The 19,054-nt window shown below is 40.0% G+C and overlaps 2 protein-coding genes across 6 annotated transcripts in view; one reads left to right on the top strand and one right to left on the bottom strand.

The window, feature by feature from the left end:
* r3hdm2 (R3H domain containing 2) overlaps positions 1-3,009 on the bottom strand; it is a 56,379-nt gene extending 53,370 nt beyond the window's left edge. For all 5 annotated transcript variants that reach the window (XM_083972639.1, XM_083972643.1, XM_083972640.1 and 2 more), the window contains exons 1-2: positions 2,709-3,009; positions 2,307-2,359 (exon numbers count right to left, since the gene is read on the bottom strand). The gene's annotated coding sequence lies outside the window, so the exon portion shown is untranslated. The remainder of the gene's footprint in view (positions 1-2,306; positions 2,360-2,708) is intronic.
* A 2,431-nt stretch (positions 3,010-5,440) lies between these two features.
* Positions 5,441-9,528, top strand: LOC310985511 (inhibin beta B chain). The gene is made up of 2 exons (XM_083971123.1): positions 5,441-5,976; positions 6,440-9,528. Exons 1-2 carry the CDS (start codon positions 5,604-5,606, stop codon positions 7,219-7,221), a joined length of 1,155 nt encoding a protein of 384 aa, XP_083827249.1. The 5' UTR covers positions 5,441-5,603; the 3' UTR covers positions 7,222-9,528.
* The last annotated feature ends 9,526 nt before the right edge of the window (positions 9,529-19,054 follow it).

Genomic DNA, 19,054 nt, shown 5'->3' with positions numbered 1-19,054 from the left:
GAGTCATTGCCTACGTACAAACAGCCCAAAACTGGTCTTCACTAAATATTATACTGTTTAGACATAACCAGTTTCTGATTAACTTGGGTTGAAAGAGGCCTATTTTGGCTTACTTTTTTTTTTTAAATAAAGCTACATTAAATCAATAGAAATTTATTTTAAATATATTAATAAATCTACCTTAAAAAATAACTACAAAATAGATGCTTTGTCACCCCCTGCTTGGCTCGCACAACCTAATGATGAATTTCAACATGTGACGAATTCTCTGTTTTCTTTTCCTTTGAAGCATCATGTGAAAACCCTCCAGCTTTGCAGCAATGACACTGAAGTCAGTGAGGCACCTATATCCAATCAGAGGCCAGACCTAACAGCGATGCAACCAGTCGCCTCTCTTCTGTTCTGATCAATAATTTACACCAAAGCAAGCAATGATGGATTGGTATGAAAGAGAGAGATTGAGAAGTGAAAACATCAAGAGAAAAGCAAGCAAAGAAAACAAAGAAAATCTAAAGACGAGGGATAAATAAAGATGGAGAGACACAGAGAAACAGGAGTGGTTAAGAGAAGAGAGAGATAGCAGCAGCAACAGCACCACGCTTGGTGCTCTGGCAGGGATCTATAAATAGCTCTTCAAATCTCTCTAGAAAAAGCCACTCTGCTGCTGCAAACAGAGATTCAGAAACAGTAGCAGATATGGATACCTGGCTGACAAATAAACGCAGGGATCGTGTCTTATTGGATAATAGCTGCATATTTTAATTCTATCTGCCTGTAAAATACAGGATTAGTACCACTTTGACCGTCTTGGCGTGCATACATATTTGATCATAGCGCGTGAATACAGTAAAACCAAGTAGGTTAACACAGTAAATCACATGTCCTACTGTTGCATGAATAAAGAGTTGTTTATAGTCGTGCATCCTACAATCCAAAGACATGAATTAAGAGCCTTTTGAAAGCTAAATCGTTTACACTTTTTCACCTAGGTATAATAAATAAGGCTAAGAATGTATTTGACATTTCACAATCGGATAAATTCTTCACATAAAGCTTGAAAGTTACATGGCCAAAGGGGTGGGGGACATTTTGACAAGGAGGCAGGATACTCCATCTTTCTCTTTGTTGGCCTTGGCAACAGTAGACTGTTGATTCAATGACTCACCTCCATCAGATCTTACTAGATAAGCCTTTTCTCAATGCTACTACCATTATACCACTAACTGGACTCTATATTATTTAGGAGAGATACCAATGTTCAATTGCAGACAAAATCTATAGTAATGGGGTCACATAAACACAACATAAACCAATGCTTTAAAGCTGAAAATGTTAGGACTGGTACCTCCTTAACCTGAAATCGATCTTATCTGAAACAGTCTTTAAAATGACCCAACAAATTGTTATATTTTCATGACAATCTCAGCATCACATAAGACTATGTTAGCAGCCCATACCTGCCATTTGCCAATTGCCAACATCACATGACTGATGCAAAATGATATGAATACTCAGACACACGTGCATGTTTTCCCAGAGCAGATGTTTGAATGGCAGCCTTGTCAGTCTGTGCTGTCATCCAACCATGTTTGACACAAATCTATTTTCAGCTTGATAGTTGAAAAGTAGTACTAAAGCCAAGACACAACAGTCACCATTCAAAGAATATTTCAAACTACGGATCGAAACACAGAAGGGAAGAGGCCTGTTGCTCTTTAATCTCTTAGAGAATTAAGTCTCACTGATGAAACTTAGTTTGGAGGATGGCAAATAAATAATATATAACATTTAAACATAATGTCAGGGGAACGTTTATTTATTTTAAGTAGTTTTGAAACTATATCAATTAGATTAGCGTCATACGCCATTACCGATCGATCATTGAGGCAGACTAATGTTAAAGACCTGCAACTTGCTCCTTATTAGTTGTTACATCTACACTTTGTTGCTGCCGTTTCTGATCATCAGTGGGCACACGCTGGTCCTATGTCACCTTTTTGTCACCGGTTAAGTTTGGCTTTTTTTAAAGCGTGATTTCAACCAACAACTACAATCTGTACACAATGACTTCATGCGGAATCAAACGAATAGCAGATCACTTCAGTCACGCATTCATTCACCGAGTTTCAGCACCGTGTCTCAGTTAAAATTAGATGGGTAAAATGTTAACATGGCCATCTCGAGTCAGGCAGCAAGGAGGACGCGGACTTTAAAGATGGTGCTTAACATTACGTTAAATATCTCACTAAAGATCATAGATCATCGATTTCTAATCATCACAGGATATCTTTAAAGATCGGGCTTACCGTTTCACTGGCTTTGCGTCTCGAGTCCGCGTGTTGAATCCTTCAAGTTGTGTCTGTGGAGAACAGATGGTAGTGTGGTCAAAGCCTTGGCTGTGTGCAGTTGACTGAAAATATTAGCTTGCCCACACGCTAACAATAGCTAGCTCACAGCTTTAGCTCGCTGAGTATAATTAGCCACATAGAAAACCTAGCCTGGCTAATGTTAGCCCGCTAGCTAGCCTTTTCTTTTCAGTGTACGCTTGCTGCCCAACTTCAACAAAAACCAAGCGTGTGTGCTACCAACTGGCTAGCCAACAAAGTACCATATGTTTACAATGAGGCGAACCCTTGTTATAAATCTCTACCCGCACTGTCAGGTCTCAAAATAACAGGTGCTAGCGGCTAGCTCTCCGACTGACTTACCGATGCTAATGTAATGGTGCTGCTAGCTGCTGCTGCTGCTGCCGCTGCTGCTGCTGGAGCTGGAGCTGGTTCACTGCGACCCCGACTGTCAAAATAGCGCCGCGGGAGGGGAGAGCGGCATGAACGGTAACGATAAAGAGCAAGCGCTGAGGAGCGAGGCAGTCAGATCAATAAGAGCAATACGGCTAAATAACAACAAAACGGCCAAAGGATAAAAGGATATAAATTAAAGAAAAAAGAAACAAAACGCTATTCCCCCTTCTCGGCTCCGGCTTGTGGTGAGTGTGTCAGCGTCACTTTTCCCCCCTCACCGACAGTTTACGTCAGCGGCGTACTTCAGTCGCAGGGAGACGTTCAAGACACAGTAAACTTATACACCGTCAAATGTTCCCCACTGTCAAGGTGTTGGGCCAGTAAACGTACGTTTGTCATCAGAGTTCAGTGTTCACTTTTTAACTTTATTGTCTTTCGCTGCAAAACGACTGAGGACATTTTTAACATGAATTGTAGCATTTTATGAGGGTGGTTTTATTTTATTTTTTAACAAGTAGCTACATTTACTCAGGCACTGTACTTTTCAAGATACAGGCTACTTGACTCGTATTTCCAAATCCGGTCTATTCACGCTGTCGTTCCACTGCATTTCAGATGATAGCCTACAGCTCCACTATTTGACAACTGTGGTTTGTAGGCTAATAGTGTGAGAGCCTGTGATCATCCTAATTACTGTAAATATGATGCATTATTGTAGGCTAGATTAGACCCACACCCACTGCTACAAAGTTCAAAGCAACACCGCAGCTTCTAAATTCCTGAAAAACTACCTCTGATCTTGTTTTACAATAGCTTTGAGTGCACAAAATATAATATTTTGTAACTATCTATGGTGGTTGCTACTTCCACGGTAGCCTACACCTTCCATTATCTGATGCATTGCAGGTCAAACACATCAATTAGTCTGAGTGCATCAAAAATATAAATATAAATAGGCTATTACTATCAGTGTAGGCCTAAAATTGGATGATCATTATTTTAATCTGTCGTAGTTATGTTCGTGATTAAATCAAATATTTCATTGACTTTTGCACGCTTGTTTTGTTTAGCCTACACGTTAAAGTCAACTCTGTTGCAGTTTCAAAATGTCACCACATGTCGGCAGGCAAGTACTTCAGTACAGCATTGTAAAGGCCTTGTCACTCCTGTTGAATTGAAGACTAATTAGGAAAACGTCCTATTCACTGTAAGTAGCACTGATATAATATAGCCTATCTAGGCTATATATTTGCCTACACCTACTTTTTAGACTCTAGACTTTATTTATTTGCACATATAAAATAGAACAAAACATTTACTTAGGCCTATATCTCTCTTAGCCTACTAGTGAGAAAGGTACGAAAAGAAAAATGTGCAGGTGAGGTCTGAAACCCGAAAGGCTTATCAAATATTAGGCTGTATATATTATATATATATATATTATAACATGACCTCACCTTGACCTAACAAATAATTGAAACACAGTAGCCTAAAGAAATAATAATCACATATCTTGTGCAAGGTAGAGAAATAACAAACAACTGATAATTTGATTGTCTGTAAAGGCTAACCTACACCACCAAAAATCTAAAACTAAAATCAAATAGTAGCCTAATAATAATCAATAAAAATAAAAGTAATAGCCTATCCAATGGGTGCATATAAGGCAGATGTAAAATGTTATAGACTAAATAATTAGCAACCTGTTGGCTCCATGTTTTCTGCTGGTCCACACAAGTTTGTTTGCCATTTGTCACATGAGTAAAAGGAAAGTTGAAAAGGTTTTCAACTTTTTCGAAAACACCATACAGAATAACAGTCTGCCTCCTTTGTCATTATTTTAAAAAATGAAGTCAGTGTGTGTTTGTGTTGTAGACATGTGTCTTATTATCCAGAGCAACAGTGCCATCCAGCCGACTCACAATGCAAAAACACTTCATCAAAGCCCCTCCATACCGTTGCAATTTTGATTGAATTTGATATAAAATTTGACTTGCGTGACTCTTTTTTCTTCCTCTCTCGCTTATACACACACTAACTCACACAACACCACACATCAAAAACATGACTGAACGTGTCTAAAGTAACGCGTTATGGTCCCCGCCTCATTGGCACGAGCCCATTCGCACATTTTGAAACACGTTAATTGTTTGGCGCTGATGACGCTGGTTGATTCATGATCTGGGTTAAAGGGCACCGAATCTCAACTTTGATCGGGATGGGTGATGTCAGGTTGCGTCTCGCTCCGTTACCCTGGACGACGTGGAGCATTATGAGACAGTCCTACCTGTTAGGCTATGTGATAAAGACGATGATGTCAACCTTATTGCATTCAGCTGAAATAGTTAAAAGTGTGCATGGTTTGATTTATTAGTATGCCAAGTAGCAAGTGCGATCTTGTACCAGGTGTGTCACTCTGACAGAGTTTTAATTGATTCCGGGAGCCACTAAACGCCCTCTCTCTCTCTCTCTCTCTCTCTCTCTCTCTCTCTCTCTCTCTCTCTCTCTCTCTCTCCGGTGATTCAGAAGCCTACGTGTGAGTGTGTGCGTGTGAGTGTGTGTGTGCGTGTGCATGTGCATGTGTGTCCGTGTAATTTCCCCGGTGCCCCGATGCGCTCATTGGTGCATCCCTCCAACGTGTCAGTTTTGGTGGATTACCCCACATGATTTATCTTCAACTTCAGGAGGTTGAAAACACCACTGCTTCTCCCAGCTCCTGTATTCACGGAGTCCAGCTGCCAACGAGGACCTCTGACAGCACTTGGGGAAGCAACTTGTGACTTCAAAAGAACAACTCAGGGAGGAGGATCTGAAGATTCCTTTATTCGTTTTCTTAGCCTACTTCTTTTTTTGAACACAGATATGCAACTTTTTACTTCACAGTCGAGGATGACGGCGTCTTTTTTGCTCCCATCTCTTCTGTTTTTGGCGTGCCTGCTGCTGAGGGGTCTCGATGGGGTCAGTGGCTCCCCGGGCTGCGCGTCCTGTCGTTTACCCGCGATGGAGAAGGACGCAGAACAGAGGATGATGATAGAGATCGCCAAACAGCAGATTTTGGAGAAGCTGCACCTGAAGGAGAGACCCAACATAACTCACACGGTGCCCCGAGCGGCGCTCCTCACGGCGCTGCGCAAACTGCACTCGGGGCGCGTAAGACAGGACGGTACACTTGAGCTAGAAAACAATGTACCTACCAAAGATCAAGGCTATGAAATAGTGAGCTTTGCAGATTTAAGTAAGTTTGGTATTCATCTTTTATATTGTAATGCTGTGTGGCACTGAAGCGCCCTATATGAGCGTGCGCTTCACATGCTTGAAATGTGTAGCCTACAAATTAAGTCTAAGCTTTCCGTTCGCTTTGCTGTTAAGTTGTTGTTCTGCTCCGTACAATGTCTAAAAAGATTAGGATAACAGTACCACCAGTTTTTAGACTTAATGTCAGCTATATGTAGGCCCTCTAGGCTATATAACTATACGGTATATGTATGTAGAGCTTGTTGTAAGTTTATATCTAGTGTCAACCAGTAATAAGGTTAATGTAAATAAGATAAATAAAAATACACTAACTTATCCTTTATTTGTACACAAATCTGCAACTTAACAAGTGTGGCTAAAAACATTTTTCCATTGAAGTGACTCTCTTCTGTGTCTGAAATATTAACAATCTTTGTTTTTTTCAAAATGTCATTGATCTGTAGGTGAAGCAGGGAGGAGTGAGCAGGCCAGCCTCAGCCTTACCTTCCAGTTTCTTCAGGAACGTGGCCAGTCTATCCAGGTCCTCCAGTCCTCTCTGTGGATCTATGCCCGCTCCTCGGGGGACCCTCACCGGGACTCCCGCCTCCCTGCCAAAGTCTTCCTTTATGCAGAAGATGGGGTGTCCGGCACTAACCGCACCCTGGTGATAGAAAAGATGTTGGAAGTCCAGGAGAGCAACTGGCACACTTTCCCCATGACCCGCACCCTGCAGGCGTTCCTCGATGGAGGTCAGCGCCGGCTACGGCTGGAGGTGAGCTGTGATGAAGATGGGAAGAACCTTTGCTCCCTCGATGGCCCTGAAGAAACCCCCTACCAGCCCTTCTTGGTGGCCCAGGTGCGTCTCCGTGCCGACCACTCCAAGCACTTGCTCAGGAAGCGCTCCTTGCGTTGTGGTGATGATGTGACGGTGTGCTGCAAGAAAGACTTCTACATCAAGTTCAAGGACATCCAGTGGGATGAGTGGATCATTGCACCTGAAGGCTACCACATGAACTACTGCATAGGTCAGTGTCCCCAGCATCTGTCCGGCTCCCCGGGTATAGCGTCCTCGTTCCACGCCACTGTCTTCAGCCAGCTGAAAATCAACGGCATCAACACAGCTACAACTTCATGTTGTGTTCCCACTGAGCGCCGGCCACTCTCCATGGTCTTCTTTGACTCTCAGCACAGCATTGTCAAAATGGACGTTCCAGACATGATAGTGGAGTCCTGCGGATGCACATAAAGGGCAGAGTACAAAAGACATGGTATAGTAGGTTGGTGTTGTGCACATGGAAGACAGACAGACTCAGATTAAAAGATACAAACACACACTAACAGAAATTTGGACAACCAACATTGATGTTAGTTATCTGTACAAGACACTTTAATTCATTTTGAAGCATCATCTCATGAATTTGGTTGTAATATCAAAAGTAGCCATCGTGTAAAGACAGTGTTGGCACTATAGAAGTTTAGAGTTTAATTTGATATAATTTTGCTCCAAAAGAATATATTTTTGAACTTTGTTGGTAGAATTCTTTTGAAAGACAAGATGGTACATGTTTTTATTTGTTTTTTTTTTGTCACAATGGAAACACATTCTGAAATGGACATGTTTTCACACTTTTATTCGCTTAGGATAAAAGTGTCTGCTCTCACTCATCAACAGTTTTAATTTAATATATATCTCATATTATGCAGGTAAGGGTTGCATAGAAAAACAACTCTTCCAATACACATGAGATTATTTTCACGCCTTTACTATAGTATTAGGTTGTTGTTGTTTCCATTTTTGTCATTTGTCATTTATTTATTTTGTTTTCCGCTCTTGCTGCTGGGATTCAGTTCAAAGATGCAGTAAAATGTTATGGATCTTAGGATATCACTTTCAACTCTTCCAAAATACATTACCTTTGTTTCCAGTATTCAGTTTCATTATAGTCACAGTATCCACATATATGAATACTGATACTTTTATTTTACAGAACACAAATCTATTTTTTTGGTCTACTTAAATGCTGCCATTTTAAAGCAAGGCTTTGGAAACAATGAAAGAGATCCTTGATTTAAAGTGTGCCTTCTTCCTTAACTCATGATGACTAAGTGCAACTTGGACAATGAGCATCAAGCCATTTTGACTGAATGAAGTCGAAATACTGAAGAGTATCAGTTAATACTTGAACTTCTTTTAAGTAGATCACTTTTTTTCCATTACTGTCTAATGGAAGTCTTTTGATGGGGACCTGTGACAAAATGCTCATATTGTGCTCATGTTTTGATGACTTTTGATTTTCAAGAAGAAACTGAACCAGCTTCAACGGGTATAATCTGCCTTGTTCTCTTTCTGGCAGCAGTCGATGCTGCACGCACATTGAAGTATGTTAAGTCAGCATCTCCACTGTATTATTTACACAAGTCGGCTAATCAGTTGGGTAACTGTGACTCTGACAGCATATGAACCTGTGGTCATTTTTCAGCGGCGTGAGCAAACATTTAGCTATTGCATCAGTGTCAGGTAATGTGAAGGTCTGTTCGGCAGTTGGGTCAACGAGCATGTGCTGTTGCACGTTGGCATTTATATCTGTCAAAGTCTAAAGTTTTCAGGGCTGATGTAAAATTAGAAGACTTCCAGCCAAAGGTAATCTGTAAATCATTGGGGGGGAGGGGGATTTCATAGCATCTGTTTATCCCTATTGTTCTGAGGAAAACAACCAAATGTAGTGTATTTATATATGCCTGCATGATGCTGAAATCATGAGATTTAAATTGGTGTTGATGTTGACATCTGTTAGCACAAGCCTTATAGAATTTCATGTCAGGAAAAACTGCATAATGCAATAATTTATTGTGTACCCACACTGCTAGCACCAAATACACATATAGGCCTTTTCCACCTGTGTTTGCACTAAACAGTGTAAAAGTCAAAGCTCTTCTCAGGTTTCTGAATGACTTTTGATGGGTTTGTCCTTTGTTTGTAAACTGTACAGCTTATAGAGTTTTATATTGTACTGTCATAATGATTTGACCAAATAGTCTACAAACTTTTTTTTGCCTCTCTGTTGCCTCTAAATTCTTCATTTGCTGTAGAGTTCAAGCTTGTGTAAAAGATTGAATGCTGGAGTTTATTGTTTGTTTTATCTTGTAAGCACTTCCTGTCCCAGGACTTAATGCGACATCGAGGTGCCATTGTACCATAACTTACTAAGCACTTTATTACCCTACTGTACTTTTGGAGCTAATTTTGCTAAAAGGGTCTATGCAGAGGTCCAGAGAGAGCAAATGTCAGTCAGCTCATTTTCTTAAACTCTAGTTGCGTTTTGATATGTGGTATTGTACAAACTTGCAGAGCACACAGATGATGCATCAGTTTCTGTGTACTGTAACTTATGGAAATTAAGAAGATTTGATATCCTTCATCATTTATCCATCTTCAGTTTTACGTAAATTGAATTATTTGTATAGCAAATACATGTAACACAGGTGTCTCAATGTGCTGATATGATATGATTACATTTAAAGTATATTTTTTAATAAATAAATACATATTTTGAATCAACCTAACCTTTGTTTCCATTCTTTCTTTTTTACTGCACCTTAAAGGTACAGGAATTACTCCCATCTAGCGTTGCGGTTGTATATCTCTAGCAACTCAATCGTATTTTTCATGCCGCATTCACGTGAAATTGGGCAGACAGCAGACGGACGACAGCCGCTGCACGTAACGGCATAAACAAGCCTCTATGTAAACAAGTGGTCCGTCAGCACGAGGCAACAATACATGTGACAACGTGGCGATGTGGTATTGTTTACCTGACCCACGTTTTACCGGCTTTCTCTCGACTTCTGTGACTAAAATGACATCTGGTTTGTTAGCGACGGCCGTCTGCCCGACTGCAGGTGAATGCAGCATCAGTGTAACGCTCCATTCCTCCTCACTGCGTTGCCGCGGTGACTTTTCACAGACACCACCTCAACCTGAGCCGACAGCTCCGGTGTCTCCGCTGAGTTTCCGTGGTTTCCTACCGTCACGCTGCCACTGAACGTAAAAACATGGCGACACCACATGGCAGCCAACACCGAGCTTACCCGCTCCATGTAGATATGAATGATATGAACGGCTAATTCAGAGCTGAAAGGAACACTTCAGTTTGTTGATAGGGTGATTACTGATTAATGAAAAACATACTTTTGAACAAAATGATCGATTTTCGTGAATAGATAACAGGAGAAGTTACACAATGTCCCTTTAAAATGGAAAGAATAATGGCCAATAGAAAAACATGTGTCAAACTTGAACAGACCACAGCAGGGAAAAAAAGATCAGAAAACAGAGATATCCTTCTTTGCTACTAGCAGCTGTGTGTAATGTATTGGCTGGAACAGTTTATGTTCTGATGTAGAAAAAGTTCTCCTTAATGCTTCATGCACAGTGCATATAAGGATGATGTAGACTATTATATTAATATTATGTATTTGATAAAACAGTACCCTGTCTGCATGTTATGTCTGCATGCCATGAGCTTTTGTTATGCAGTATGTCAGACTTCTTACTTGTTTTACTTGTTATTATGAGCTTTTACTAGGTAGATTGTTATGTAAGTTGTGTTTTGAAAGTACTTAATTGTTACCCCCTTTTTTTGGCTTTTAGGTTGCCTTTAACATCTGGCCAGGGACAACGGACGAAAACTAGCCTTGTTGGCTAACTCTGGCCCACTTACAGTTTTTCTTTTAACTCTGTTGATTAGTGGTGCACTGTCCCTATGAAATAAACTAATAATAATAATAGTATTTCTCTTAAAGCAGTGCACATGATAATGTGAAAACGATCATTATACTTCCAGTTTTACCCTACATTAGTAACAAGGTGCCTGCCATGTAATCAAACTGGTACTCTCTGTAAGGCAAAGGTCGTATTTGCTCATACAAACAGTAGAAGTGGCTTTATGGACTGTCTGTGTTTGGTGTGTAAACAGTTGTCACATTCTCTTGGCTTGATATCATTTTCACATCATACATTTGCATTCGGGACTGGTCGCGCTTCTATGAACTGTAAATAGGCACACGACAAAAGAGAATGTATACCTTGCTTTTTTCCCCCTATTGCATCAACACATTACCACACACACCCATACGTCATTATATGGCACACCATAATCGTACGCTGACCTGTAAAGATTTGTTTGCTCTCAGATTTATAAACCACATCTATGTTATTAAACTCATATTGAAGAGAATTTGTAAAATTACATGCATGCAGGAAAATATAATTAATCCTTCATTTCTTGTTATAGAATAAAGGTCATTTTCAAAAACCGATGCACGATAAGTCATAACATTTTGTTCCTGTTTGCCAAAATTTGTCAACTCCCACTGTACAGCCAACAGCAGTGCTGGTGTTTCACCATCCAAATTGGACTCTAATCACTGTCTGGGTAGTCTGGCACAAAACATGTTTTTTTAGATTAAACAAGTTGTTACTGTTTATACTGTCCAAAGTACCGGTCAAAAATGTCAGTCAACTGTAATAACTCAGCCAATATGCACATATTCAACTGCTATATAGACCCTCCACCTCTTTCCCTCTTTAAGTTCCACTTAACCCTATCCGGAACAGAACCGAACAGTCTCTCGCTCCACTTAGAAGCTGATGATAGTGTTTTATCACACACAACTCATACAATTAGCAGATGATGTTAAACAAACCATGAATACAAGTCGTGGACACATAGCCTAAGACATGTGATGTAAACCTACGTAGGTTTAGGCTATCATGATAGCAAGCTGTAGTGGCATTCCTGACACACCTGTAAAGTCAGCTAAAAATCCAAACACCATTATAACATCGAAAGTAACTGTGTGATAATGTGAAGAGACCTGCCAGAGGCCAATACATCACACTCACATTAAAATAATTAAGTAACATCACATGCGGTTAGTAGAATCTAGTTGGACAGGACAACACACCTCAAGTTTTTTGGCCAGCAAGATACACATGTCAGACTTACTGGAAAATACACTCATTGATTACTCTCAGACACATTGACCACGCCTTAGAAGTTGTGGCCGATAATTAGATGTTATTGTACGGCTATAAACAATTGTTCATTAAAAATGAATTTAAATAGATAAAGACATTAATTAAATCCACAGTCCTCTCTACCCATCCTTTGATGATGAGCGATGAAAAGCGATCTCTGTTGATGCCACCAGTTTTGGTGAAAGCTAGGAACTGGGCACCCCCTACTGGAGTGACGGTGAACTGCCCTACATGTAAATTTGTATTTTTCTAATGGAGTAAGTTGAGTGCGGAACAAAATTAATGCTAATACTTAACTACATACCTGAAATCCTGAGGGGCTACCTAGGAACGAATATGGAGCAATATATAAGTCAACGGCAAATTGGCAAATGGCAAGTATTTCCCGTTTAGTAGGTAATTAGTTACTTTAGAACCGTATGTACCTTTGTTTTATCTCAGTCTGAATTTTTACCATGAACTGAGACATAGCATACAGGTTCCTTCTCCTCACATAGGAAACAGTCGTACTCTTCGGTGCTTTTATAGTGTTAGCTGCTTCAGTGGCAAACCAAGAACCAGGTTGATATGAATGGGCACCAATAAATAAAAGAAGAGGCCAACGTGCAGTGGACATTTGGATAATGAGACAACTGCAGTTTCACTGATTGGCATGGAACAGTCTGTTCTGACATCCATCTATTATCTATACCCTCCTGAGACCCGAGCTTTTTTCTGGTGTGCATTTTTTATTTCTCCTTGCTATCTGGGATAAGTAGGACCTAATAAGTACAATACCTAAAGTTTGTCTTTGTACAGGAAGTCGTTTTTGCAAAAAATGATGTCCTCATATGAGGACACTGGGATTATCACAACATAAAAAAACTGTATTTGCTGTTTGGGACCAGAAGGGCCCAATTTGTGTAAATTCAAAATTTCAGCTTTCTACAGTAAGTAGTTCTCTCAAAAATCAGTGTCCTCATATGAGGACATTGGGTCGAAAAACAATGAATCCTACTGTACATAGAATACAGTGACATATGGAAGTTCAAAGGGGTTTTATTCTAAAATGCCACATCAGATTGAATGTCATCCTGAGGTCAAGTACTATCAGTCTGAAGTGGAACGATCAAGTAATAACGAGTAGTTTTTAAGAAATGTGAATCCTCCTGAGACCCTGCGTCCTCATACGAGGACATTATTTTTGCCTCTTAGCACCATGATACTCCATTTTTAAAAACTTTGACCTATTAGCCACATTTAGGGACACTGCCTGCACCATCTTGTGGTGATATCACAAATTATGAAAGAGAGGGTTGCCCGCACACTCTTGCAGGAGGTCACAGTGATTTATTCCGTGCTGAATAAATCACTGTGACCTCCTGCAAGAGTGTGCGGGCAACCCTCTCTTTTTCTACGTTACTTTTTATTGCCCTGCACCTCAATAGCCTACAGCATGATGTGCGTATAAAAACCTCCTTTTTCCAGATATCACAAATTATACCAATTTCTTTCTGACATTTAGTGATGTCCTAGTCTGCTACTATTACTAAAATGTGTCAAATTTTAATGCCATATGAAGACAGAGACATTGTTGTACATAAATACACTGGTTTCTTTCATAAAATTTGGATTTAATTCTTACCTTGGTCTTTTATCTTCCGGGAACTGGCATAGAAGGCTCCGGCTGAAATTCCCGCCATTTTTTCCCCCCCAAAGAAATTGGTATAATTTGTGATATCACCACAAGTTGGCACAGGCAGTGTCCCTAAATGTGGCTAATAGGTCAAAGTTTTTAAAAATGGAGTATCATGGTAGCCTAGAAATCTAGACGCACCCTAGTGGCAGCAAATATATTTGCTCCGTAGGTAGGTCTAGAAGAGAGTCGTTGGGCGGGCTTAACGCGACGACGACATACATTTTAATTGGCTTGTCAGGCTAACGTCATCCTGCTCTTTGCTCTGATTGGTCGTAGCGCTACCCTATTGCATACAGAGGCAGTTTGAAAGACAGCCTTCATCCCGCCCCCTGGATTGAGCCGAGGTCTACCGGTCGTTGCCAGACTAGACATTTTAATGATAGCCTATGGTCTGGCTTGTCAGGCTAGTATCATGGTGCTAAGAGGCAAACATGTAATGTCCTCGTATGAGGACGCAGGGTCTCAGGAGGATACCACAGGGGGGCAGGAGGTGATCCCAGCTGATATACAGTAGGGTGAGGGCGGGTCTGGCCAGTCTACCACAGCACAGACACAGACCGCAATTTAGAGTCGCCAGCCACATGTCTCCGGAGGAAGCTAAGAACCTATGCAAGCACAGGGGACAACATGCAAACACCAACCAGAATGCCCACAGGCCCGGGGAATCAAACCCAGAACTTTCTTGCTGAGAGGTGACAGTCTTTACCACTACATCACCATATAGGTGGCCCATATTTGGAAAGCAAATTATGATTCCCTGTCTTTCTGGGATATGTTCCCTTGATTTCCTGTCACCAAACTTCAGCAAAAGTGTCTCACCAGAAACAAAATACTTTGAACACTTATGTACTGTACATCATATGTTTGTCCAGGCCATGAAGTCAGAAGTCTCCACAATGATTCCTGTAGATTATCCAGAGAAATTAGCTCGTTTTATCTGATAAGTGTGGCATTGAGGCGGAGATTTTAAGCTAACAGGTTTTATTGCTTAGACTGACACAAAACTTCCACTGACATTCGTCCCGTGTGTTGACAAAACAGTCTGTCCCGAACTCAGTACCACAAGAGATGAGTAATTTGGTTGAATTGAACCTTCTAAAGTGCTTGTGTCATCTGTGTTCTGGAGTTTCTTCCTGGCTTGATCTGCAGGTAATCAGTGGATATTTTTTTTTATTTTGCACAAGTGGCATCTAAACTTCTATGTAAGTGAGTAAATAGCGGCATGATATCAAAGCAGCCTTTGGGATGTGCTGCAATTCAAAGTGAAAGGAAGCATGCCACAGGATCTGATCGATAAAACAATAAATAATGGTGTGCCCCCCCCCCCCCCCCCCCCCCCCCCCAAAAAAAAAAAAAAAAAAAAGACAGAGAGCCCTTACATCTGATATCCCACCAGTAAAAAACACCTTTTGTTTATATTGGGTGAACAGCATGTGGGACTGCAGAGTATATTGTGTTTTAGAGCATTATGAGGACAGTTCAGCGTTTACATGTGAGTAGGTGGGAACTCTTTGATACTATAGGAAGTAATTACATTGCCCTCGCTCATGGAAAGCAAATACATGGCCTACTCTTGGAAAAATAAAAGCCTACTGACTCACTGATATACTGACACACTGACCCACAGACCCACTGTTTGCTGTGTGCCACTAAAACCCTAATCCTTCACTCCACTCGCAATCCCACAAATCCCCTTGACAGGGTTAAAGTGTCAGTCAGACTCGCCCCTGCAGTGTCATGACAGGACAATCTGGGAGAAACCTGCTCTCACACTCCCCTTTCCCTAGGTCAGAGAGTGTGAGAGCCGTCTTCAGGTCACCAGTAAACAGTCTGATTTAGAATTGTTAGATTAGTGCACAAACATTAACATGGAATAATGTTTATTTGCCATATTAATCATTCTGTGACATACGTATGCTCAGGGTTATGAACCCATGCACCAGTAGGCTACTATTCATGTCCACAGCACATTGCTAAAATGCCTTGTAAAGTGAGTTTGCTTTTGATTGTACAGTCAGACTCGCTGTTGACTTGAACAAATTAAATCCTTAAGCAGAGGACAGATCAATTATTCAATTAGGTATCCTTATGTGGGCTAGCTAGCCAACTGAGTGATTAGCACATTGCACAGCACCCAAACAAATGCGAACTACCTACAGCTGACCGACAAAATATTTCCACAGAGATACTTCTGTGGCAGTCTGTATTAAACTAGTATTTATATAATCTAATTTAATAATTCTTTATATCAATGTATAGGACAAACTTTACTTAAATCAGTGTTTTTACATGTACTGTATGAATCCAGTTTGAAAAGTACAGAAAAAAAAAGTACAGAATATGAAGCATATTTTGATAAAGAATATATTCTAACTTGTTGCATTCAGTTAAATAAGTAATAAGTCATAATGCCACACTATAATTTAATCATCTTGTAAATTATAGACATAAGAATTAACTGCAGTCATAGCCTGAGAACCACTTCAAAGGCCTAAATCTGTTATGCTGTTTGCAAATTACTTTTAAATCCACTGGATTATCTCATTACAACAGACCCAGTTACCTGTTATATCTCTGTTACATCAGAAGTACCTTGTTACAGCACAATAATCTGCATCCTGGGTGCGTACTGAGGTAGAGCTTAGTGTTTGAACTGGTGCCCACTGTAAAAGAGGTCACTCAGTTTTACAAATATAAAGTAAAAAACAACAAAACACAATAACTAGTTAAATGGAAATTTCCTTTATGGAAATTAAGTTTGTAGATCACAGTGTCGAATAAATATTGTGTCACTTGTCAAATAACTACGAAAAGAACTGTCAAATCAAATCTGGGAGTGTAATTTATACTCAGTATAGCAAATCCATAAGATTTTACCATCAAAAAAAGAACAGTTTCACACAATTCTTTAAAACATTATTTACTGCAATTTCAAACTTTCTAACTGCTGAAAGTATTATTGACATCTTTCATATTTTAATAAAATGTACTAAGTGGCTTGTCTGTGAAGACAGTACAATTGCTGGTGTTCTGCCAATGTTGACAAAACTCACATTCAAACCTGTTAGTTTTTGACACTAGGTGGCGTTGTAATAAGCCAGCGACTCCCTTATTCAGATTGACTACAAGGAAAAATCCAATTAAACTGACTCCTGCTTTACTTGTGACTTACTCTGTCACGTTTACCTCAGAGAATTTCAAAATCCAAGATTGTCACTGCTGGAGACAAACCAGCAAATCAAATATTTGAGTTGAAGAGTTGAAATACAACAAAATTAAGAAAATAATACTAATTTGTATCAGTATCCATCTGGTATTGTCTTGTGTAGTGGGGGACTTGACAAATCAAAAGATCATATTTGGCCCAACATTTGTCTGACATGTTATAGAATGTTAACAGTATGTCATTGTATGTTTGCTAGGCTGTCACAAATGTAGATGTCAGCACAGTAAGAAAAAAAGGTAGTGACTGTTGTTATGATAATTGACAACTTGGTCAGCAGAGGGCATTAAACCTATGAAAATGGCTGGCGATGAAGCTGCAGATAACAGCTATTATCATTGACCTTAGGTTCCTCATAATAGTCTCACAGACTGTGAATGGTTTGTCATTTACTAAGATTGAATGTGTTGCTGATGCTACTGGCAGTTCGGATCAACAGTTATCAAGAGCGGAATGACCACTTTAAACATCCAACAGTATGTCAAGCTGGGCTGTTAAGTACAACAACCATCACAAGTAGTCTAGTCTATTGCTGAGAAGAAACACGACTGATATGGACTACTGTACCGATCAGTGCCACACTCACGTACATTTTATTTTAGTATGACAAAGTGAAGGATAAGGATTAAACAAATTTGCTAATGTTTCTACCAACACTGTAAATTGAATGGTCATCGCAGTATAAAAAGTATCCTTGCATAAGCATCATACACTATGATCACTTATTTGCTTTCCTGCTGCTTATACTACTGTGGAACACAAGAACTTACTTAAAGATGTCTCTGTTGCTTCTCAAGGTGTCATGAGCACATCATTTTAAGAGTCTATTTGGAGCGTGTGACATCCGAGCCTCTGCTTGTTCCTAAAAACTTAATTGGACTGTGTCTCTGCTGTGTGGGCTCTCTCATAAAAATGAGTTGTTATAGAAGTTAAAAAGGTTTCATCCATCAAGAGGTTGTGACAGTGTCAACATATTATTGCCCTGCAAAGACATATCTGTACTTTGAAACTCACAGAGTCCTTCAGTAAAAAACCTAACCCAGACTTACACACAGGTATTGCAGCCGTGAACCTCTTCAGACATTACTCAAATGTTTCTATCCACTTATCCTATCCTAGCCTCTGGTTAGAAACAGAGAACAACCCTCTTGCACAATGTTATAGGACCTGCTCACACATAATTTATTTTTGTGAGCAGGTTGATGTTAAAACTGTTTCAGACACCCAGTGTTTGAAACATTATATTTGCTTTGTCAAAAAGGTCCCAACCATCCAACTCCAGTTTGAGTTGATTGATCAAATCGTTGGATTGAGCACATTTAGGAATACAAACAAAACCAAACATCTCCAAGGTGGGAAGAAGGAGGGATACAGTACAATGAATCTTTGGTAAGCCCTCATCCTGCAGCTAGTCAGTTGGCGCCTGAGCCTCTTGCACAAACATATCAAAGTATGCACATTTAAAATGCCTTACAGCAATATCATATCACATTAGACAGTTTTATGTTCCTTGCGGTTGACAGTACCTACCTGATGTCTTAGAAGACTGTTGGCTGAAAAAGGGCATCCAGTTTCCAAAGTCAGTACCACACTGTTGGTTGTTATTGACATCACATGGGTCTAATGAAAATTAAATGGAAAAAATAAAGTGGAAAAAGTGCAAATATGAATGAAAAACAACAGATGTATACTTTACAGTTGCTTTCTCAAGGAATACATGGCTACCTCTTAGAGACACAATTTGAGGAGGTTATTGCGCGAATAAGGTATGCCTGATGACAGGGTATGCCTGACGACTTGAATTGATGTACCAGTGGAAAAAACACACAATGTCACAATCATACCATGTGCTAACCGAAAATCTACAGTTTCTCTGTGCATTGGCTGTTTAGCATTTTAGATAAGATCACAAATGACAATACAGTAACCAGTGTAGCTAGAACATGCTTGACGTTGACCTTAGATTCCTAGCTCCTTTGCAGAAGTTCATAGAGGTAGCTATGAGTCTTGGGTATGGTGACCAAGGAATCTTTATAGGCTACATGCCAAGTTAATGCATCAAACATTTTTCAAACATGGTGACCACTTGTGACTATTTCTTGGACATACATACCCTCCTTGAATGTCACTCCAATAGA

The sequence above is a fragment of the Trachurus trachurus genome, assembly GCF_905171665.1.
Source record: "Trachurus trachurus genome assembly, chromosome: 5".
Lineage (NCBI taxonomy): Eukaryota > Metazoa > Chordata > Actinopteri > Carangiformes > Carangidae > Trachurus > Trachurus trachurus.
Note: the sequence above shows the minus strand (reverse complement) of the source record. Positions and strands in the feature narration are given on the sequence as shown.